General features: G+C 41.7%; 2 protein-coding genes across 3 annotated transcripts in view; both read left to right on the forward strand.

The window, feature by feature from the left end:
• The first annotated feature begins 341 nt into the window (after positions 1–341).
• On the forward strand, positions 342–2,387 carry LOC126395121 (uncharacterized). Its single transcript, XM_050052316.1, has 3 exons — positions 342–726; positions 903–1,185; positions 1,335–2,387. Exons 1-3 carry the CDS (start codon positions 641–643, stop codon positions 1,992–1,994), a joined length of 1,029 nt encoding a protein of 342 aa, XP_049908273.1. The 5' UTR covers positions 342–640; the 3' UTR covers positions 1,995–2,387.
• Positions 2,388–13,277: 10,890 nt separating this feature from the next.
• The window catches only part of sh3bp2 (SH3-domain binding protein 2), a 32,486-nt gene continuing 20,798 nt past the window's right edge, over positions 13,278–24,965 (forward strand). Inside the window, exon 1 of one of the 2 annotated variants that reach the window (XM_050052290.1) lies at positions 13,278–13,423. Coding sequence is in view for 1 of the 2 variants with exons in the window: in XM_050052288.1 (XP_049908245.1) it covers positions 22,479–22,582 (104 nt within the window). In the remaining variant the exon portion in view is untranslated. Of the gene's footprint in view, positions 13,424–22,151; positions 22,583–24,965 lie in introns of those variants that run through there. The other variant, XM_050052288.1, reaches the window with a different exon arrangement.

Below are 24,965 nucleotides of genomic sequence, written 5' to 3' on the forward strand. Positions count from 1 at the left end.
AGGAGGAGGACAGAGAGGAGCAGGAGGAGGACAGAGAGGAGCAGGAGGAGGACAGAGAGGAGCAGGAGGAGGACAGAGAGGAGCAGGAGGAGGACAGAGAGGAGCAGGAGGAGGACAGAGAGGAGCAGGAGGAGGACAGAGAGGAGCAGGAGGAGGACAGAGAGGAGCAGGAGGAGGACAGAGAGGAGCAGGAGGAGGACAGAGAGGAGCAGGAGGAGGACAGAGAGGAGCAGGAGGAGGACAGAGAGGAGCAGGAGGAGGACAGAGAGGAGCAGGAGGAGGACAGAGAGGAGCAGGAGGAGGACAGAGAGGAGCAGGAGGAGGACAGAGAGGAGCAGGAGGAGGACAGAGAGGAGCAGGAGGAGGACAGAGAGGAGCAGGAAGACAGAGAGGTGCAGGAGGAGGAGGACAGATCGGAGCAGGAGGAGGAGGAGGAGGACAGATCGGAGCAGGAGGAGCAGGAGGACAGAGAGGAGCAGGAGGAGCAGGAGGACAGAGAGGAGGAGGAGGAGGAGGAGGACAGAGAGGAGCAGGAGGAGGAGGACAGAGAGGAGGAGGAGGAGTAAGAAGAAGGAGAACCATTATATCTAATGAGATTCGGGCCACTGTGATAGACCATGTGCTGAACCATGGTTTGAGCATGAGGGAGGCTGGCTTGAGGGTCCAGCCCAATCTCAGCCGATTCACAGTTGGTGCCATCATAAGAACATTCAGGATGGAGAACAGGTACTAGTTTATACTTTACTATAAATCTATTTGTCTTGTGTACTGTAAAACAATACAGCATTTGTGTACTATGTATTTGTGTACTGTATACATTGTGTACTGTATATACTGTGTACTGTAATACAATACTGCATTTCAATATAATACAGTGTGCTCACAGTAGTTATATTTTGCAGGACCGAAAGACAACCTCACAGTGGGGGAAAAAGACGTGTTTTCACACCAGAGCAGGAGACCCTAATTGTGAACATGGTTCGTGAAAACAATGCAATTACCCTAAGACAAATTAAACAGAAGATCCTAGCAGATAATGCAGCTTTTAATACGATCCAGAATGTCAGCCTGTCTACACTGGACCGTGTCCTCAAGAGGAATTCATTAGCTATGAAACAGGTCTACAGGGTCCCGTTCGAAAGAAACACAGACCATGTGAAGGAGCTACGGCGCGACTTTGTGCTTGTAAGTCCCATACATTACAGTAAGCACTGACATACAGGTAATGTAGCCTACCTGTGATGTACAGCAATATATTTTTTTTTCCTTTTCTACAGTGTCTTTTGACCTCTCTGTCCATACAGTAACTTGCATTCTCTCTGTTTTTGTTTCAGCGAATCCAGGAGCTTGATACGGCGAATGAACTATATGAATATATTTTCATAGATGAGGCTGGGTTTAATCTGGCCAAGAGAAGGCGCAGGGGAAGAAATATCATAGGCCAGCGGGCCATTGTTGGGGTCCCCGGCCAGCGTGGTGGGAACATAACCATGTGTGCAGCAATAAATCACCATGGTGTCCTGCACCGCCATGTACATCTTGGTGCCTATAACACAGACATGCTGCTGGCCTTCCTTGATGACCTCCACGAACAACTTGTTCCACCAGATCACACTGATGATCCACAAAGAATTAATTATGTTGTCATCTGGGACAATGTGAGTTTCCACCGGGCTCTGCTTGTACGTCAGTGGTTCCAGGCCCACCCACATTTTACGGTGTTATTCCTCCCGCCGTACTCTCCATTCCTCAACCCCATAGAGGAGTTCTTCTCTGCTTGGAGGTGGAAGGTGTATGAGCGAAACCCCCAGACCCAGGTCCCACTCGTCCAGGCCATGGAAGAAGCCTGTGGTGACGTCAGCCTCGAGTCCATTCAGGGATTCATGCGCCACTCAAGGCGGTTCTTCCAGAGATGTCTAGATAGGGAGAACATCGCCTGTGATGTGGACGAGGCCCTCTGGCCTGACAGAAACCGAAGGCATGATGATGCTTGATCATGATGATTCCTCAATCATGTACAATAAAAAGACATTTTTGGCTGCATATTTGTGTGCTGTTTTAAGTTTGTTTTATGAAAAAAGTAGGCTACACTGAGTCATTTTTACAAAAGGAGAAATATCTTATTTTCCAGAGTCATTGTCATTCATATGGTGTGTTCCATTTTACAATAGTGTTTTCAATTTTGCACTACAATGTGCTGTAAATGCTTGGTAGTGTGCAGCAAAAGCTTAGTTGTGTGTGCTCAATGAATGGTATGTGTCATTGGAAAATACGACTGTGTGTAGCAAATGAAAACATGAGTTCCATTTTGTGAACACAATGTAGAGATTTGATGGCAAGAGTCTTCTTGCAAAGGGAGTGTCAGGTTTAGCATTTTGTGTGTGCAGTTTTCAGTTTNGACTGTGTGTAGCAAATGAAAACATGAGTTCCATTTTGTGAACACAATGTAGAGATTTGATGGCAAGAGTCTTCTTGCAAAGGGAGTGTCAGGTTTAGCATTTTGTGTGTGCAGTTTTCAGTTTTGTGTGTGCAGTATTGAGAAAGCCGTTATTGTATTGAGAAACGTGTGTTGACAATCGTGAAAAACTGTAAGAATGTTCTGCTGTTCTCCTTTCTCAAAAGCTGTGAGGAGTCATTGCAATTACAGGAAGACAGATTTGGGTGTCATCAGCAATAATTAATTATAATAAATGTAATGCTTCTTCAAGATGTGACCAAGAGCCAGCATGCACACACAGAACAAAAGTGGCCCCAGTATAGATCCATGTGGAACTCCGGAGAACTAGAATGCACAGTATTATTATATACAAAATGTTGTGCTTTAGTTTTTTTGTTTGTTTGTTTTTTTTAAAAAGTGTTAATTTAGCATTTTTAAGTCCAGTTGAGGATTCACAGTTGGTTTATTAAAAGGCTTTGTTCTGATTTGTCCAGTATGTGTACAGAAGGTTGATGTGCAACGTTGCATTGTGTGACAGGTGTTCAAACTGATGTTGACACTTCAATCATACAGAGCTGAAGGAGGCACATTCCCTCTTATTTAACAGTACTCTTGGTTTACTGGTCAGTCTAGTCTTGTGCCACTACCTTGTAATTGTGTCCAAATGCTCTGGTGAAGTTGTATTTTGTATTTTATTCTTTTGTATTATCTCATTATTTTACTTTTTTTTGTCTGTGTTGCTGTGTGCTGCTGCAACAACTGAATTTCTTCACTGGGGATCAATAGTTTGTCTTGTCTTGTCTTACTTTGTCTTGTGTTGCTTTAACGTACTTTATCTTATCTCATCTCATCTCATCTCATCTCATCTCATCTCATCTTATATTGTCTCGCCTCGCCTCGCCTCGCCTTGCCTCATCTTGTCTTACCTTACCTTACTTTACCTTACCTTACCTTATGCTATCTTAGTACACCTAAAATATTAGTTTAGCAGTATTCAACATATGCTTACTTCATAATGCTTATCATAACATTTTAGGGATAAAAATAACATTGAAATAATGTGAAAAAAGTCACACATCTCAGCTAACAATTTAGCTCTATTTCAGTACTGAATACACTATCTGCATTATGAAACCTGCAGACAGGAGGACTGTAGATGTTTTCAGTCAAAGTGAATTAAAGGAAATCCATCCTGCATCCTCCTGCAGCACAGACAATGTGGGGTGAGCACATGATGATAACCTTTACAGCATGACTGAACAAGTATCTGTAAATTGTACTTTCGATAAAAAAAAAAAAATGAGTATAAATCATACTGTACAAAAACAGTCCTGAACGTAAACATGCAATCCGTCAAATGTCAGTTCCATACCATCATTTGCTGAACTGTGATAAACCTGAGCAGTTTCTATACCCGTCTGTTCCCCTACCTACAGTACCTCTATGTAACACCCACCTCCCCACATACTCACCACATATTTGCACATACACCTACACCTTCCCTATATCTGTCTCCCAGAGTCCCTTCTTCAGACGAAAACTGCAACATGCAAATCAGCTTTTGCTTGGTAACTCCCACACAGAAATGTTTTTTTTTTAAAAAAGGGAAAACTTTTCAAGCAACAATAGATTTGCATTTTGTTTTGTCAGAGCTAAGAAACCTTATTCACAGGAAGTTAAAGTTTAGTGGTGATAGACACTGACCTTATTACCATGAGAGTCAATCCGAACACTCAGGGTGGAAAACTATAACAATGATTTTGGGGGCTTTTTATAGGTCTGACAGTTCAAAGAAGACCTACAATTACTGAGGTGACAGATTCAGTGTCTTGTGCCAAATTTCCACGTGGTTGGTAGACTATGCCGTGTTATTATGATGGACTCTGTGATACTCTACAATAAACCTCAAAACATAATAAAGACTGGGTGTGTACAGACTAGCTGTCACTTTATTCCAAACCTAAACAGCTGCTCAGGTATGGAAAAAATATAATGCTGTATCAGTAATGATCTGTCCTGTCTCAAAATTCACATTAGGGGCATTTGTAAACTAAACCTAAAGGCCAGAATAAATGTTGGCATTGTACATTGTACAGCAACCTCTCCTTCGACCAACACATCAAACAAGTCACTAAAACAGCCTTCTTTCACCTTAAACACATTTCTCGCCTCCGCCCCTCACTCTCTCGCAATGCTGCCGAAGCCCTGATCCACGCCTTCATTACATCCCGCCTTGACTACTGCAATAGCATCCTTTATGGCACAACCTCCAAACTCCTCAATAAACTCCAATATATCCAAAACTCTGCCGCCCGCCTCCTCACTCACACCCGCTCCCGCGACCACATCACCCCTGTCCTTCAGAACCTCCACTGGCTCCCTGTTCCACAACGCATCCACTTCAAACTCCTCCTACTCACCCATAAAGCTCTCCACAACCAGGCCCCCTCTTACCTCACAGACCTGCTCCACCCTTACACCCCTTCCTGCAGCCTCCGCTCTTCCAATGCCAACCTTCTCACCGTCCCCAAGACCAAGCACAGAACCTGGGGGGACAGAGCCTTCTCTGTTGCTGCCCCCACCCTCTGGAACTCCCTCCCAAAACTCATCCGTGACTGCACTGACCTCCCATCATTCAAATCACTACTCAAAACTCACCTGTTCCGTTCTGCTTTTAATGTTTAGCTACTTTTATTCATTTACTTATTTCCTTGTTTTTTCACTCCCATTACTATTCCTCTTTGTCTTCGATGTCTTTGCTGATAATTGTTGTTTTATTTGATGTGTTTGAACTGTCTCTGTAAAGTGACTTTGAGAACTTTGAAAAGCGCTTTTTAAATAAAATGCATTATTATTATTATTATTATTATTTCTGCACTCTGCTCATTTTTATGTAGTAAATATGTTGAAACTTTACATTTCAAAGACACTGTGGTTAACGTGTGGTTAGTTTTAGGCACAAAAACCACTTTGTTATTCTTAAGAAAAGATCATGTTTTGGCTTAAAATACCCACACAATCACCACTGGAAATGCTGAGAAATGTTGTTAAGGTTGCCAGGTTCAATTCCAACCTGTGGCCCTTTGCTGCACGTCATCCCCTCTCTCTCTCTCTCTCCCCCCTTCACTCTGAGCTTTCCTATCAATTAAAGGCAAAAATGCCTTGTGTCACCAAATCAGTCGACATTTGATTGCACAAATGTAACTAGAAATGACAGTGTTTTGCTAAAAAAACATCCAAGATTGGTGGCACAAACGCCACTGTAAATGTCTTGATGTGTTGCCAATAATAAACAGGTTCAGTGGCACAAATGCCTCAATGTGTCACCAAATACAATCCGCGTTTGATTGCACAAACGGCATTGGAAATCAAACAGTGTTTCACTTGAAAACGTCCAGGCCTGGTTGCATAAACGCCACTGTAAATGTCTTGATGTGTTGCCAATAATAAACCGGTTCGGTGGCACAAATGTCTCAATACGTCATCAAATATGATCCACATTTGACTGCACAAATGCCACTGGAAATGGCACAGTGTTTCACTAAAAAACGTCCAGCTTTGGTGGCACAAACGCCACTGTAAATGTCTTGATGTGTTGCCAATAATGCCCAGGTTTGGTGGCACAAACATCACTGTAAATGTGTTGATGTGATTCCAATACTGCCCAGGTTTGGTGGCACAAATGCCATTGTAAATGACAGTGTTTCACTTGAAAACATTCAGGTTCAGTTGCACAAACGCCATTGTAAATGTTTTGATGTGTTGCCAATAATAAACAGGTTCGGTGGCACAAATGTCTTAGTATGTCATCAAATATGATCCACATTTGATTGCACAAATACCACTGGAAATGGCACAGTGTTTCACTAAAAAACGTCCAGGTTTGGTGGCACAAACGCCACTGTAAATGTCTTGATGTGTTGCCAATAATGCCCAGGTTTGGTGGCACAAACATCACTGTGTAAATGTGTTGATGTGATACCAATAATGCCCAGGTTTGGTGGCACAAATGCCTCACTGTGTCACGAAATACAATCCGCGTTTGATTGCACAAACGCCATTGGATATGACACTGTTTCACTTGAAAACGTCCAGGTTCGGTTGCACAAACGCCACTGTAAATGTCTTGATGTGTTGCCAATAATGCCCAGGTTTGGTAGCACAAACGTCTCATGTGTCACCAAAAATGACCCACGTTTGATTGCACAAATGTCACTGGAAATGACAGTGTTTCTCTAAAAAACATCCAGGTTTGGTTGCACGAATGGCAACGGCGCCAAAATCTGCTAAGGTTAAGTGGCACAAAATGTCATTGGAAATGCCTCGACATCTGGATAATGAACAACCAGTTTTATTGTTTAATGGTCTTGAGCAGTACTTTGCTGTGGTCGCACACAAGCCAGCTCACATACAAGCAATCAAAACTATGTCACTTTAGAAACACTATTATGTAACAAATCTGTATTTGCATAAACGTACAGCACCAACATTTTCTTCTGCCAGCTAAGCTGTGTAAAATGCAGTTAGTCTCTCTCACAGCAGACATGTTGACTTGTCACAGTAGGAAAAAGCACAGGTATTACTGTTTACAATGACAATAGCTTTGCTCTATTCAGGTGTCCCAATAATGACAGTGTGATGGTGAGCCAGCAGGTACAATAGAAGGACCCTGAGCCCTGCAAGCACTGCTGCTTCCTACTTTGACATGTCGAAGTCTCCTGTTAAAAGGGACTATTGTTGCTGTCATTGTTGACTCAAAAAGGAAGACAAAGAAAGCGATATTGAATGACTGTACATGACGCCAAACCATCTGAAAAGGTCATGTAAGGAAGTATGTTGACACCACATATGGAAATATTGTACTCTCTGCTGTGCATTGTACCTGGATTATTCTTTTTTAAATTGACCTTAGTGACAGAAGGAGTCTATTAACACAGATACAAAATGTAATATGTGCTCATGTATTATATTAACATCAACAACTAGATAAGCAACTCGGTTTTGCTACATTTGCGGTAAAGACATAGGACTCACATGCGTATGGTCTGCATATTTGGAATTTCCCTGAGAGAGGACGAAAGTAGGCTCAAGTGTGCACTCTTTCCCATCAAGGCTCATTGCCACAGCAGCAAGAGCTTTGCACCAGAGACAGGGAAACTAAATAAAACTGAGAGGCCTGTGGGTTACCACTTTAATTCTGAGGCAGTCAGGTTCATACGGTGCAGCAGACTGGCAGATATTACTGCAGAGCTGAAGAATACATAATGACTGGTTGTACTTCCATGTGCTGCGTCTACTCTGGTTGGTCAGGCTGGTTCTGTTGTTGAGCTGCCTGGGATGCTATTTTTGAAATGGAGGAACAAAAATTAAACCGGCCTAAAACCACATCATTTTACAAACACCGTCAGAAGTGCTTCATGGTTGATACTCTCCCACAAACATAACAAGATAAGACAAACCTGGACACATCTGTGACAGGTGGGAGGTGATATTATGAAAAAGATTTTGAGGTGTGCTTTGCTCTTGCTTTTGCCATGTTTGTCCTCCTTTTATTGCTCCAACATTTCTGAACCAGCTGTGGTCACCACGCTGTGTGGGCGTGTCTATGGTTTTCTCTAAAAGTCTCTGGTTTTCTGTTGAACCATGCAGCTACAGAAGGCAAGAGTTTAAAAACCCAGCAAGCCTGTATCACCACGTTTGCTCACCCAGGCAAAGGTATTTAAATCTCTTATTTTAGCTTCATAGCAGTTAGGTTTGTGTGTGTATGTGTGTGTGTTCGGGCTAAGAAACTCACTGCTGTTACATATGAGTTTAAGTACATACTACACTAGCTCTACTTTTGGTTTAGAAGATGGATTGTTTATCTCGTGGCAAAGTGTTGCACGTCCTCCAAACCAGCACAAAGGCCAGACTACACAGACGCTGCAGGCAGATGAGCTGCGGTGAAGGCAAGCTCAGTTTCATTCACTGCAGCTCCCATACAGTCGCAGAGACAGTGTGATTACACCCTGCGCACTGACAAAGAGGAGCACCAGTAAATATACTCTTCCTGTAAAATGACTGATGTTTAAATTCTACAGTGACAAAAATGATACATATATGCGACAGGAGGATGAGCAGCCTGCCTTTTACACAAACCAAACTGTTACAATAGGAATGTGAGTTTAAATACATGAGATGAAATAGGAGACATGAGGCTTATTGTCAAAACAGCCAGTTATAAAGAGTCCTTTCATTTTCATTTACTGTTTGGAGTCAGATTTCTCGCGTTAATAGCACTACCACAACACTATGAGCCTAGTAAATATATGAAAGAAAACACAGTTTAACAAATTTGCAAAATGAGAAGACTCATCTTCTGTCCACTGTCCTGCACATTTCCTGTCGCGCACCTGCAAAGCTCAGTATCGGAACTGACCAGTTACCTCCAGTTATCTCCAAGGGTGCTTTCACACCTGCCCTGTTTGGTTCGGCCCAATCGAACTCAAGTTCGTTCGCCACCAAAGTGCGGTCCCTTTGGGCAGGTATGAACACAGCAATCATATTGGGTGCACACCAAAATAACCGGACCACGACCTTCTTGAAGAGGTGATCTCAGTCTGGTTACAAATGAACTCTGGTGCGGTTTGTTTGTGGTGAGAACATGTTCCGACCTCGATCCGAACCAACTGCAGTCACATGACACATTGTTTGGGTTAAACATGAGCATGTTACAGTCCTGGAGGATTATTAATGTGCGCCTCCTCCTGTACTGCCTTAATATGCACATTCAGCACATCCAATGCATCAAAACATTGTTTTCTAGTTGGAGCCGCGCCTCATTTTCAAACTGTATGGTTTGACTAAAATGAACAATGACAGCAATATAGTCCATGATGAGCAGCGCTAAAATCAACCTGCGTAGTTGTCCCTCCATTGTGACATTAGAAAGTGTCACATTTATCTTGCAAGTGTACTCTTCTTCAACGTTTGGTTTACTTCCTGGATTTACCACGCATGGAAATTCTGACCAATCAAGAGCAGCTTTCTTGTGCAAGGCATTTGATCTGGTCCGCACTTTTACCTCACTGAACACAGGAGCTGCTGGTCTACCACTACCTCAGTCAGTTAGTTTGTGTTATTGTGTGACTTTGGTGTTTTGAAGGGAATTTGCTGAATGTGACAAAAAATCATTGAATTTTGTAAGTTGTTGAAGGGTCAGGGTTTAGGGGCTGGGTCATGGATTTTGACGGGGTAGGTTAGGATCAAAACGCAGTACTCTAAAGAGAATACTCTGAAGGGCTCAGGCTCTCAGGGGCTGTGAGTATTAAATACTGAAAAGAGCTCCTTCTATAAGACCAATAAGGTTCATAAGGGTCAATGTTAAAATATGTATAAAAGGCAAGATAAATTGGGTCACTGGACAGATAAAGCAATGGGAACAATGGGAGCAATGGGAATCCTCCAGCTTTAAAGGGTCTCTTCAGTGTCGTCTGGAGGCTATTACGGTATGTATAAAATGAATTAAATTTAAAAAATAGGAACTTATTATAAGTGCAAGGAATGAACTAAAAAGGAGAGGCTGGCATGAACAAAGGAGTCAAATACACAAGAGTGGGGTTGGCCGGCTGGGGGGTCATGTGATTGTATTTATCCTTAAAAGTACGGCTGACCTCTGCCTTGACACTCCTGAGGAAGCGCTTTGAGTAACCCCTCAGCCTCAGCGCACTAAAGAGGGTGTTTGTAGCCTCGTCCACATGTTCTGGGAAGGTGCAGATTCTGTGGAAGCGTATCAGCTGGGATTTTATCAGACATCTGTACGTATGCCTGGGGTGGTAACTGGGCTTGTGAAGTAGGGCGTGGCGATCAGTGTCTTGTTCTGGTTGCCAGACGCACGGAAGAATACCTGGGTATCAAGGAACTCGACTGTAAGTGTTAGTTGTTTGTGCTTTAATTTGATTTTGGGATGGTGCGAATTGAGGGTGTTGATGAAAGTGAGAAATTCGCCCCATGTGTTGTCCCAGAGGCCGAAGATGTCGTCCAGGTACCAGAAATATAGGAGTGGTTTTGTGGAGAGTTTATTGAAGGCTGTTTTCTCCCAGTGGGCCAGATAGATGTCAGCGTATTTCTGGCCCATAGCACAGCCGCACAGCTGGAGATAGTGGTTGTTATTGAACATAAAATCGTTTCTGGTAAGTGTGATTTCGAGTAACTGTAAGATTTGGCTGTCGGGTCTGGATGGGTCAGGATATTGATTGAAAATATTTCAGTGTTAGTGTAAAGGGAGTCTATATCTATGGAAAAGGTATTGTTTTTGTTTGAAGTTGATGAATTTTTGTCTGTATAATGTGTCAGTAATTTCCCTAACTAGTGTCTGTGTTTCTGGCTGTAATGAGGATTGTAATGGTTTATAATATGTGCTGTTATTTAACTGTCTGTGTGCTTCTAAAATGTAGTTGTCCCTGTCCTGTATAACAATCCGTTAGGGTTAGGGTTGACTATCCTATCTGTCCTATTTCTGGACATTTTTCAGCTTTATTGCCCAGTTCAAAACATTTGTCCAAAAAGCAATCAGATTTATTAAATTACATTACTTTAAGTAACTAAAATATTTCATGACTTATTACATTATAAACAGGGTAACTAGTAATCTGTTAGCAGATTAGTCTGGCCATGCAATCATAAAGGTGCATTCTGGCATCGGTTAAAGCTTACTGGGCCAATCACAACCGTTTATTACTTTGGGGCGGGCACGTCATCAGAATAGGAGGGACAAGGAGCGGAGTGAATGCATTTCGTAAACAACCAACATGGCTACTGATTTTGAAACTGCTATGGTAAATGTTGAACGAACTGGAATGTACATTTTCTTTAAAAGCAGAACAAACGGCTGCACTGAAAGCTTTTACTGAAAAAAAGGATGTGTTTGCCGTCCTTCCTACGGGGTTTGGTAAAAGTTTAATTTAACAACTGGCTCCACTGATCGGGAAAAAGATGGGACTCAGTGAAAACCCAGTGGCTATTGTTGATTCTCCGCAAGTTGCTCTCATGGAGGAGCAGGTCAGGGAAGCGAACAAGCTGGGAATCACAGCCATGCAACTCCGGCAAGACTCTTTGCCAGACATCCTCACAGCTCATCTCCGCTGCAGCTTGCTGGTCTGTTTACAGTGGCGTTGTGCTAGCCTATGTCACACGTTTCGTTTACTCTGATTGGTTTTCCATCTTTCCAATTGCGTGAAGGGGCACTTTGAGTGACAGCCGTTGACACCGTCGGGAATAGAGGAAATGTACACTCTGTGTCCAGACCCATTTTGCGAATTGGGTCTGGCAACGCCAGTAATCTGTAGCCTTAAAGAGAACAACATAAATCAAGTTGTTGACAGGATATTCATGCTTTCAACCTTCCTTTTATCATAATACATTCATTACTCCAAATATTTGACTCCTTTCTTTACAGGGATTGTATCAAGGTGATAAAGTATGTCCATGAATATTTGATATGAGGTATGAGTTTACAGTTAGTTGCAATTCCTTCTCAGCACTGAGTTGTAAGTTTGGTCTATGGTGCTCCTCATGCAACACTTGTTGACTTTCTTGCTTCTTCATGGAATATTTTGTTTGTACGCCCCCAGCGTATTGGAGTATACTGTAACAAATTGAGCATAAACACCTTTGTGCTTGCTCATAATACACATGCCATCTTTTGAGGCCCACGCCACCGTGTCTGACGTGGGTATTAACAAGGCTTTACACACCAAGATATGCTGCAGTGCACCAGCAAAGAAGAAAACTAGTAAACACTGACAAGAAGAAGGAAAAAGACAGACAAAGACATTAGCGACTACTCCATTGCCTAGAAACGTAGAGTTGTATGTGTATGAGCAGTGTTTAAAATGGCAGTATCTCTCCTTTGCTTTACTATGTGTTTATGGGCTGCAGCCACTGTGGAGTTTACTCAGAGAACATTTTAATGGACCTATTTTTTAGCTTTATGAGAGTACATTTTTAGACAAGTACCTTTACTTTTATTCAAATCTATGTTTTTGACATTGGTGCTTAATCTACATTCAATGCATTTTGCTAAATGCAAACATAACTTTTGTTTGGTAACATCAAACTTTACAGGGCACCTAAAATTTCTAAACGATGTCAGATATTGTTTGTCCATAAAGAACATGAAACATGAGTTATGGAGCAGATTATGCTGTGGCAGACCCCAAAAAAGTCTATTTAAATCCAGCTGGACATTAGAGGACTGGTTCACATTCATGCTCCCCAGGAGATAAACCCAGATTATTTTGATGACCTCATGACCTCTCCTGCAATGCCACCCTCACGTCAAACCTTACATTTTTAACCCAGCTACTAAGGATGTAAGAATAGCAACACAGCTACAACGACATCCTCATTCTCAACACTTTGATGTAATAAAAACTACCTGCTGGCTGTTAAATGTCTTTCTCATTGATGTTTTTTTAGTCACCACATGTTTGCTTCTATAGGCTTCATGTTAACTATTGTGTGGGTGTGTGTTTATTACATAGTTGCTGACTAGATGTCAGAAGGAGTGGTCAGTTTACACTGTAAAGGGGAAGTCAGTTATGAGTTCTTGCTGCAGTCATACAGCCAGTGAAATATGATACATGCAGATACATAATGTTGTCACCACTTTGTAATTCCTGGTAAAAAAAAAAAATAAAATCAGGCAACCTAACAACCAAAATCCTGCAAAGTAGGGTCAGTGTAAAACCATAAAACAGTTAATGCAGCTACAGAGTTCTTCTTGTTTTTATGTTAGCTCACTGGTTTGTATGTCTGCCTGTCTGTGTCTGTATGAGCGCTACAGCCAGTTTCTCTTGTGGTTGAAGGGAGGGTGTCATGACACTTCATACAGTAGCTCTCAAGCGCCACGCCAGGAAGTGAACTGAGCTGAAGCCGAGTTCTGCTGGGCTCAAACCACTGATGACACAGACAGAGGAGCTACACAGCTGACACAGCGCTCCATGGGTAAGTTTAATTAAAACTTTTAACAAGACCTTATCCAAAATGTGTGCTTTATTTTCTGTTTGAAAGGATTGCTGCATTGCTGGTGCTGTGTGTTTCTTTAAGCACTTCCTATGTGTAGCACACTCTCTACAGATATGCACGTCATTCAGATAACCTTTTCTGGTTTATACTGTTGTAGTTTATACTCTGTTTTCTTGGTTTTAATGGACCAATTCATGGATCCAGACAGAATGTTGCACAATTAATAAAGCTCCTATGCAATATCACCAACTCAGCCGGTCTATCGTTTGACTTTCAAATCGCTTTACAAACCGCTGTCATTTAAAACAGTCATTATTATCAAGCTGTGATCAAAAGCTGAGCGATACTGATAACTTTTGTATGAAAGATAGGAAGTTTCATCTCAGCTAATGCACAACAGGGGGACACAATTTTAGCCAAGGGCTTAGCCCTGTCTGCCTAGTTGCTATACCAGTCAAGCTCTCTGTTGATACATCGATAACAGTGGCAGATACATCACTCGGAAGTCATTGTACATTTCTGAAATAGTGAGTCTTTGATTTCAGACACAAGTAGACAAAAGCAGTCTTTCTAATTTTAGCCATGATCATAAATTGTGCTGACTGGAACAATAACTATCACTGGCAGATTTCTGCTGTTTCAAACTTGACAACATTAACTTTCAAAATGGGTCCATTTGAATTTTCTGTAGGAATATGTATGTGAATGACATCAGCGGACAGGAAGTAAACATGAACCCAACCTGCTGCCAAGCAATACAATACCACTGAAATGGTCTAAAGCTGTGTGGTGTGCAGCTAACTAGCTAATTTATATTAGCTCTGTGAGTTGGTTGGAGGCTTTGAATGTAATTTTTTATAATTTTGTCAACTCATATGAAATATATGAATAAATATTAACCTTCCAAAAGGGTGTTAATTGTACAAGTTTTTTCAAAATGAAAATGGGAAAAAGGACCATCAACAAAAAATGAGCTCCAAAAGGGAACCGGATCACCTGTAGCCGGGACACCCAACATAAAGAAAAGATTAAACACAACCAACAAATATCACCACACTTAGCCAAACTCTTACTCTTACCCACGTCTTTACTGATTACCCAGAGACACGCAACTGTCACAGCCTTCCACAGTGTGATTGGGTAGTTACATTGCATCATATGTTGACCCTGTAGCTCCCTCGTTTGGTTCGGTGGATGCACTGACCCCCTCCTCTTTTTGAACTCCAGTTGTCTACTCATAGCAGTAAATTTTAAATATCTTCCTGTTTGGGGCGTCAGCGGCTTAGTGGTAGAGCAGGCGCCCCATGTACAAGGCTGTTGCCGCAGCGGCCCGGGTTCGAGTCCAGCCTGTGGCCCTTTGCTGCATGTCATCCCCTCTCTCTCTCCCCCTTTCACACTTAACTGTCCTGTCCATTAAAGGCAAAAAATGCCCCAAAAAAATATCTTCCTGTTCTGTTACCTCACTGATTTAATCAATTCCCTTCATTATCAGGGGGCTCACTAGCTCATCTGGTAGAGCCTGCACCCCATGTACAAAGAGCTTTGTCCTTGCTGCAGTGGCTGTGGGCTCGACTCCAACCCACAGCCCCCTGCTGCATGGGGGCTAGGAAAAGGGTTAGGAAATCCAAAGCTGACAGGTCTTCCGTGCCTCGTTATGGTTGCTAAGACATGACTTGATAGTGAAGGGGTTTAGCATTGAACCATTGATTATTTTATATTTTTGCACACATTTGCCATTTTGTGATACTGATGTCACAGAATATCCTCATTAATAATTTTGACTAAGATTTTGCCCAACTCTCCTGACGAGCCACTCCAAACAGCTTGTTTTGCCATGCTAAGCTATGCTGCTGCAGCATCGGAGACACAGTTGTGTGTTATCTGTTTTTCACTCTTTCATGGCTTTTTTTTATTGAGCAGTTAGTGGGGAGAAGGTCATAAACTTTGTTTACTCTGTTTTTACGGGACTTCACACGACTTCTGGTTTATATGGAGCCACGTAGAGCCAGTTAGAGCACAGTGACGTGTGTTGTAGTGGGGATGAGTTTGTCGTTGTCTCCTTTACAGATAGATATCAAATGTTTTGTGGCATGTTGGCCTTTTATGTACATGTGAAGGTTAAGTGGATTTAACTCATTAAACTCTGCTGTACTAATAAAAAGGAGTTGATGAAGTTATAAACTGCAGTAGGCTGCTGTTCTTGGTGCATTTCAAAAGAGTTTTGAGCATGTAAATTGATTCTTGGCCTATGGAAACAGTGTGTGTAACAAAATATGTCTACTTGCTAGCTTTCTGATCTTTTAGTCATGCCCACCCTATTCATTTAGTAGATGGAGCTGGTTTGCCAAAGTGTGGAACAGCTAGTGGGGATCATAACCCATGTCTCTGTTAGTCTGTTTCCAAAATAAGGGGCTGTCAGTCGTACAGTGTGCTCCAGCCTGTTCCCCCCTTGGATGTTATACTTTCATTTTCATTCATAAAACAATGTTTGCATGGTTAACCCAGTGATCAGCACATCTGGGTGATGCTGTCGAATATGTGTTACCATGTCGGATGTGTTTCAATCACATACGCTACAGTGATGGAACAACGCCGACACATCATCCTTGTCTGATACACAACTCTCTCTTCAGTGTCTTTTGCAGCTGACCGAGACCCACAGGTGGGTTTTCCAGCTCCGCTATTTCATTCGTGCAAGTGATAGTGTGACTGACTCACACACCAATCCGCTACTCGTTGTGCTAACCTCAACACTAGTTGCTGACAGCAAAGACTAGAAAGTTCATGGGTGGAACATTCACGTGTGAAATTTGGGTCTGCATTATGTGTATCTTCATGCGATTGTGTGCATTTATGTGCCGCTCTGCCACATGCCAAAGTGGCAGCAGGAGTGATGATGAGTGATGTGCATTTGGTGGGTGGGCAGGTGCTGATGTCATCGGTAAATATTTGTTGATTGTACTTGAAAAACAAGGTCCTCTGCACCTGTAACTCCTTTCAGTGACAAAAAGAAAAACAACAGAGGCAAAGACAAAAAGAAACTGAGTCCAGATCAGCCAGCAGGGCTCGCTTTCTGTCACCTTCTACTGTCTGTGGTCACTCTGAGGTTTATTTGGTGACACTTACCTGCTGTATTTTCCTATTTTTATTGTAAGGCAAAATGCTAAAATCTGATTTGACAAAGGGTCACAAATGCTAACTGGCTAACTAAGGCTAACGGCTATTAGTGGACTGTTACTGGTGGTCGACATCAGCGTCTGCATCACCACTGACTGCACTGCCAGCGTACACTGATTTATATGTGTTACACTTGATAATAGATAATATTAGTCACGGACTTGAGTATATTCAGTGTGGGTAGTAACCTAATGTTTGGAGAATGTTTTAAACCAGCTTGGTTTTGTTGTGACTCAGACTGGTGCTGTTGCTTGCTGATAAACAAAAGCCTTCTGGTTTCAGACTGGGCAGATGACTCACTGTAACAGGAACCAGTAGCCCCTACTAACATGAATATCATATCCCACCACACTCTTTACTGTGCCTCGGCTGTGTGTTTCAGTACTGGGACAGCCATGCAGATCTACTGTACGCAGAGTCTGTAATCTGAGCTAAATCTTCATTGGATATCTTAATTAGTTTGATCAGAGGCAATGTGTAGCTGCCATAGCATTTCCTGTGGTTAACCAGCGTGCTTGCCAGTTATTGCAGTGACACATTCATCTGAAACAAATAAAGCCTGAGGCACTTTTGCGTCATTGATATCCGCGAAAATATTCTCTACTAAGATTTTCCAGTTGACGGACCTGCAAAAACATTTTTGTCTTCCATGCATTGTATTTCCTGGTATTTTACACCAGTGTTCCTGCTGAATGGGGCTGTTTTGATCTGAATGATCATCACTCCAAACTTGACATACATAAAACAGCCGTAGGCCAGCACTTCTTTTTCAACTGTGGAATCATTTAATTGATCTTGGAAAATTACCCGACTGACACATCACCCCTCCTCCAGCTCCAGAACCAATCTTAATGAAATCTAACTGGAGATGAGCAGGACGATTACGACAGGAGCTGGGCAACAGCCTCCCCTTTAGCTTTTACTGATCAAACTTCCTCTCGGTCAACCACTACACAAATACTTCACGGTGGCTTTGGCAAACTTGCAGTTAACCAAGCTGATTGTCAGCCATGTGCAAAACAAAGTGTGAAACTGTCTAAGTGGTCACTCAAGATGATCGACCCAGGTGTCACTATAGATGAATACATCATCTAGATCAGTGGTTCCCAACTGGTCCAGCCACAGGGTCCAGATCTTGCCTTCAAGGTCCACACAACTTCATGCATTTAGTGTCATACTTGCGTGGCCATGCCGTTGAGCCAGCTTGCTGTCTCTGTCAAGTAGTTCTCCATTACTGACTCACTCTGCAGCAGGAAACACACTTCAAAATAAAAGCTCTGTGCCGGAATTTCACTGCACTTAAGAATAAAGTGTGTTTTTTGCAAACTTGACATGTTTATGAGTCACTTGTGGTCCATTCAGAAAGGACCCATGACCCGCTTTTGGACTGCGACCCACCAGTTGAGAACCACTGTTCTGGATGCACAATGTAATCATTCTTCATTTTGTTGGCCACAGTATCACTGTATGAGAATGTGTGCTCCTTGATAAAAATGATACACCAGGACTGACGTAACATAAACTTTCTTTTGCTGTAAAAGATCCGAGACATACGTATTCTGCAATACCCACCTGATCCACACTCATCTCTCATTTAAAAAGAGGTGGAAAAGAGAGAATATTTGCCATTGTGAGTGCTGTTTGTGGCACTACTAAGGCATAAGTTTGTTGTTTACTTACCTGTATTTTCCGTGGCGGAACTATTGGTCATTGTCAGGTGTGCCAATATGGCAGAATTTGTTCTGGGACCATGTATCGTGCACTGTTGAGAAAGGCTCAGCTCGACTTTTTGTTTTGTTAATGCCTGAGGCCAAAGTGGATGGTCGGAAAGACAGTCAGAGAGACATTCGAAGGACTTTAAGAGCTTTGGGAAACGTTTTTCAGCGTGACAACAAGGGGATGATTCAGAGTGACAGAAATGCTCGAACGCCTGTTTGAGAGAACCGACCTGTGTCTGTGTTGTTGTGAAAGGAGCTACAGTTATGCTGTTATGTAATGCTTATCTGTAAAGTCTATACCTCAAGTTCTGTATCTTGAACTGGAATCACAGAGTTCAGCAATATTATGCTCTGACTTGTGTTTAACTTCAGCTTCCAGACATCTATGATTGTCTGTGCTGCCACAGTAGAAGTGTGCAAATCAGATTTAAACCATATTTGGTGGGACTCTCTAAAAACACACTTATTTCAACTGTACGCAGAACGCAGCAGTGCAAGCGCCACCAGTCTTGTCTCTGCTTTATCAAGCTCCATGACCGTCTAAGTCCATGCTGGGTGTTTGTTAATATGATAATCTGCGTACACCTTTGTTAGAATGCAGGTTTAATGAAAATGAGAAGTTGGACTGAATAATGTCATGATCCTGGGTTTTTGTTTATATTCTGTTATCCTATGGGCTTTGTTTTGGAGTTTTCTGTTTGTGTTCCTTGTCACAGGTTATTCATTCATGTTTAATCTGCTTTCTGTTTTATTTTGTAGATTCTCTCTTCATGTCTCATGTCTGGTTTTACTTCCTGGTATTGTGTGTTTTCCCACCTGGTTTCTGTCACACCTGTCTCGTTAGTCCTTTGTTCCTTCTTAGTTTGTCTTGCATTTATTGTTGTGGTCATCCCAGTCTTCATGGTGTTATTTCCTTCTGGTCTCTTGTATTCCATTTTCGATTTCTTCCCCATGTTCATCCCTGTGTTCATTGTGCTTTCCTGGTTGGTTTTCAGTTTAGTTTTGGTGGTTCTTTCATTTGGACTTTTAGTTACCTGCTTCTCCTGGATGTTTTTCATCCGCCTTATTAAAGCTCACTTTTTGCTAAAACTTCAAGCTGCCTGACGCTCTGCATTTGGGTCCTTGCTGAACTAATGATGACTAATAACAAAGTGTGGGCTGGTTTTATTTGGGGAAAATTAGACATACAAGATTGGAAATCCATGATGGTATGGAGAATATATCTTTAATGTCTTGCTTTAATGTCTTAAAGCTTGCATTGCATCACCCACCAGCAGGAGCATTTATTGGCACAAGGCATTCTCATAGTTGTAGGTCCTCTACCTCTTGAACAAAGCAAATGCCACAGCACTTTTGATCTGTTCTCTCTGGTCATGTAGCACCAGTTTGATAAGTATTTTTGTCTTCCTACTGCATAGATGGTCAAGTTTAATGAAAAGACTGTCTTTCCAGCAGTTAAATACTTCTTTACGTGCTGGACTGTATACGATCTGATATAGTCTCTGTTGACTTTTAATCTTAAAACTGGCGACACGGCTGAGCCGCAGCAGTGAGAGAACCTGCTCTTTAGTTGGTTTCGAGTTCTAACTTTGGTGTGACACCTCAAATTTTAGCTGGGGCAATGGTTAAAGGAAGTCTTTGTGCTTCCGTGTTCATTACAGTTCACAACAGAGGTCAGCTTACTCTGTACAAAGCAACAAAAAAAGAGTTGCTATTATGGTTTAAAGAGAACAACCATTGCAAACGCCACGACACACACACACACACACACACACACACACACACACACATAGTAAGCAACATATCAAATTAAGACATTAAAACACAAACCAAACGCCCACTAGCTCACCTAGTAGAGCGGATGCACCATGTACAATGGCCTTGTCCTCGCCGCAGCGGCCGCAGGTTACATTCCAACTTCTTACAAGTAAACACAGACTTGCTGTTGGATCTGAGATTCTTCACCCTGGCAGTGTGGTGAATCCTTAATGAATTGAAGTCATGGGGGTCCACATTGAACAACAACAAAACTATATCAAAACATCAGTTTAAAAACGGGTGAATCCAAACTAACCATTTAGAACATCACAGTTACACAAATGTCAGTGTATGGATGCACTACAGTTGTAGCGTTAGCTGATGTGACCATGGAGATTTGAGTGACTGCTGTTCATTCTGCTACATCAATAACTGTATCGACGAGCTGTAGCTGGGTAGCCACCTCACTAACACTGCAAATAGATATGATAAGCTTGAGTGACAAGACAGCTGACAGCAGCAAAATTATATTAGACTTTTAATGAAAGGGAATCATTGTTAATTAACTTTCCAGCAATGTATTTCATTGTTTGCATCTATAATTGTGAGCACACTGCATGACTGTGCTCCACTGTCTTAGCTATGATGCGCACCTCCTGGCGGTAAGAGTGTAGTAACGATGGGACCACCCTTGTTTTCAACACATTCTCACTCCGACCTGGTCACATATTGAAGTTTTGGTCATGAACTTTCCACGTCAAGACACGACTAGCAAGGTACCCTGGGTGCGTTGGTTGTTGACGTTCTGGGACACCATGTCAAGTTCTCTTCTTTCAAGATACACTTCTGTTTTCACAGGAAATTAAACTTTTACATACAGTCTCTTTCAAAGTAAACGCACTACATCGGTACAACACCGCAAATTGAAGGGTTTTTTTTTCAACAACAAAAACATGTGGTTGTGTTTAGGCAACAAAAGGAAGTGGTTAGGTTTAGGAAAAAAGACAGGGTTTGGCTTTAGAATCTCACGGGATGCAAACACCGCTCTGTCGGTTGAAAGTCTGGGTTTGTTGGATCCATCCACCACCCCTCCTGCCCGCCCCACTCAGACTTTCGCAGTCTTAACTTTCATCCTTGTCCCATCTGTTTCCCCCCAATGCCGCTGGGCACCGTTAAACTATAATGGCAACCGGCCGACGTTAAAGGGTAGCTTTTTTGGTTGATTTCTGACACAGCAAGTCACTGCCCAAAGGCCAGATTTCGACAACTTTGGAGTGAGACCATTCCTTATCATGCCTGTCTAGTGCCAATTTGCAGGTCATTGTAGGTCAAATCATGTCTTTCATACAAGTCATCTGAAGGGCTGGATGAGACCCTCTGGCGGCCTGGTGAGCAAGTCAGCGTCAGACAAGCAGCTTATGTGACTCAAATTCATTCTCAGTTTTTGGATTCTGGTGATTAATTGATACTCACATCATCATGTGAGGAGTAAAGTATTCCTTTAAGGAGAAGATTCAAGCTAATCTTTCAAACAGGAATTTGCAGTGAGGAAAAATACCTCCAATTTCCACTGTTTCTCCCACGTAGCAACTCTAAAAATGTGTTTAAGCTGAATAGGAAGATGTGTGATTGGTCTACAGGATGGATGCAAGATCTATTCATATGGTACACATCAAATATAGAGTGCGTACAAAGACATACAAGGACGCAGGGAAGTGGTTGCCGACAGTCTAGGCCTTTTTGTAGTTTCACACTTCAGATTTTACAAACTAGAAAATTCTCCTGCAACCTCACACAGGAACAGTTACATCTCATGTTGTATTTGTGGCTGTGTAAATATATATGTGTGTGTTTATGTGTGTGTGTGTGCTTGACCTGTGTATTGTTCCAGTGTTAGGGGATGGAAATTCCCCCAGCCTCTTTCTCAGGTCCTGTGTGTCCAAGTGTGCGGGGCATGTGTGTGCAGTGGTGTGGGTTGCATCCGGCAGCCAATCGCATACTAGCTCTGAGGAAGCAGGAAGGAACATGTTGCAGCCAGTCGACCAATGAGAAGCCGGGGCTGGAGGAGGAGGCCCCTTCAGGAAACCACTGGCAGAGTATCAGGGGTTCAGACCTCCAACAGACTTCCTAACCAACAAGACTGATTGTTCTATCTTCCCGTCGGTCCATTTCTTTAATTTCTTATTTTTTAGTGGCTCTATTCATCTTTTCATCCATCTTATTTTTCATCCATCTGTATTCTTGCTCGGTTGATCCAACAATCCTTAAATCTTGAATCAGTGTCTCTATCCATTTCGACTTCTATCTAACCGTGTATCTGTCCTCCGTCGCTCCACGCGGTTGAAAAGTATGGTGGTATATTGCGCTGTGCTGCCCCCGTCATGTCCGCCGACATGTCCGCTCCATCCATAAGGAAGAAGAAGTCGTTTGCACGGAGCTCCAAACCAAGCGTCAGGATGTGTATTCGGGAACAGAGGGATATCATGTAAGTTGAGACTCTATCTTCTTCATCTTCTGCTGCTCAGCTCGTCTCCGATATCCACTCTGGTTACGTACTGTATGGATGTACTCCCAGACAAGTTGACTGAAGGTTGTCCTTACCTGCCTTGGTTTGGTGATCCGTTCTTGACCTGTCTGAGGGAGTGAAGGGATGTCTCGTAAGTTGTATTTTGTCTTTGTTTTGGATACCTTTTTGGATATCTGGATTTAAGTGATACTACTTATCAACTTGGGTATCAAGTGTGCTTTGCAAAACAATTCAGCTACAGGTACTGGTCATTGTTTGATTTGTTAGCTTCTTCCCCATTATAAGAACTCAATGATGCAACAAAGGGATGTCCCGCCTTTGCCTGTTGATTGGAGTTTGAAACCTGTGAATTTTAGTTGGGAAATCAATTTTTGAAATATTTTTTTATACACGTGTGAATTTTTTGCTGATGCTGTTGACCCAAAATTGCTCATTTGTTGGCTGGTGCTTCCGGCATAGCACCTTTCGGTCTACAGTATTGAGAACTTGTTTATCCTGTGTGCAAGTCGAGAGATCAGAGGTAAACAAGTACGCATTTTCTCACAAGACATCTGAACTTGTTGCATTTTACACCTTCTACCGGACGTGAAACTTGATATAGAGATGATTAGTGTCCATGTCAAGCAGGCTGATGAGCAATAGCTACACTGCCATATACTGTACATTCTACAGTCTACAGCTGATATGACCTTTGTTCCAAAAAAACTCCTTATTGCTAGAATGGCATGGAAGAAACAGTTTGGTGGTATAGATGGTATTGCTGTTATATAAATACTGCAGCAAAGTGGAAAGGCAACACAAAAAGGGGAAGGTACAGTAAGAGGGCAAAAACCTGTGTACTGTGAACTCGATATTGTGAATGAGGCCAAATATGGTACAACTACATCACCAAGTACATTATTACTGTACACACAAGTAGGCTGTGCAGTAGGTCACGTCCTATATTTGCATGTGTCTAATGCCAGTGAGCATATTTTTGGGTTCAGTTTTGATTTTTGCCTTTTCTTGCCCAGTTGTTGTTTTATCCAAAGGGATTTGTTATCTTAAGCTCCTAAAGATGAGAAAACATGTCTGAGATGTACAGTAAGCAGCTGTGTAATTTAGAGAAAATACTCTTTCTGCTATAGAAGGAAATCACACTGTGGGTAGTTAACAGGTTTGTTTACCACAAGAGTGGCACATATTTTGTAATTTTGGATGAGCAGGTGACATCTGTGTTACCATAATTATGCAGATACACCATTATACTGTCACTTTGTCTTTATATTCTCATTTTACCTGTTTACTGTAATTTCACATTTATACTCTCACCTTACTATCATATAATAATATACTACTAATACTCCATCACTTTACCTTTAAACTATCACCTTACCTTTTTACTGTCACTTTACCTTTATATTGTGACCTTACCTTCATACTGTCAATTTACCTTTACACTGTCACTTTATCTTTATATCCTCACTTTATATTTTTACTGTGATTTTACCTTTATATTGTGACCTTACCTTTATACTGTCACTTTACCTTTATACTGTAACTTAACCTTTATATTGTCATCTTACCATTTTTTGTCACCTTACCTTTATACTGTCACTTTACCTTTACACTGCTACTTTATCTTTATATTGTCACCTTATCTTTTTACTGTCACTTTACCTTTACACTGTCATTTTACCTTTATATTGTTACCTTACCTTTTTACTGTCACTTTACCTTTATACTGTAACTTCATCTTTATATTGTCGTCTTACCTTTACACTGTCATTTTTATATTGTTACCTTACCTTTTCACTGTCACTTCACCTTCATATTGTTACCTTACCTTTTCACTGTCATTTTCACTGTCACTTCACCTTCATATTGTTACCTTACCTTTTCACTGTCACTTTACCTTCACATTGTAACTTTACCTTTACTGTATATATTCAGTTTACCTTTATATTGTGACCTTACCTTTACACTGTCACTTTACCCTTATACCGTCACTTTTTACCATTATATACTTACTTACTGTTTTACAAACTGTTCACACCTTCTTGTACATATATTTATAAGTCTCATCTGCAAATACATTCACTTTATTCCTACATTCAGTTTAGGCATTTGCAATATGATTTACAGCAGGGTGTCTGCAGGTCCTTTAAATGTTGTAAAATGTCTTTAATTCAGTGTTATAAATAGTGCATTTTGTAGTATTTCATTTACCTTCCTTTTTAATTTTTTTGTCAAAATGAGTAGGGCTGAACCAAATACTCTTTTTACTTTACATCTGCACTTACCTGTTGGCAAAGAGTAGACCTTAATCATTTTAATAACCATATTCCTATGTAAAAACCTA

Source organism: Epinephelus moara, chromosome 9 (assembly GCF_006386435.1).
Source record: "Epinephelus moara isolate mb chromosome 9, YSFRI_EMoa_1.0, whole genome shotgun sequence".
Lineage (NCBI taxonomy): Eukaryota > Metazoa > Chordata > Actinopteri > Perciformes > Serranidae > Epinephelus > Epinephelus moara.

Excerpts from the sequence above, each read along its gene's own strand:
- LOC126395121 (XM_050052316.1), top strand. The coding sequence starts at position 641 with ATGAGGGAGGCTGGCTTGAGGGTCCAGCCCAATCTCAGCCGATTCACA. Across the intron at positions 727-902 it reads ACATTCAGGATGGAGAACAG|GACCGAAAGACAACCTCACA; the intron begins GTACTAGTTTAT and ends TATATTTTGCAG. Across the intron at positions 1,186-1,334 it reads TACGGCGCGACTTTGTGCTT|CGAATCCAGGAGCTTGATAC; the intron begins GTAAGTCCCATA and ends TTTTTGTTTCAG.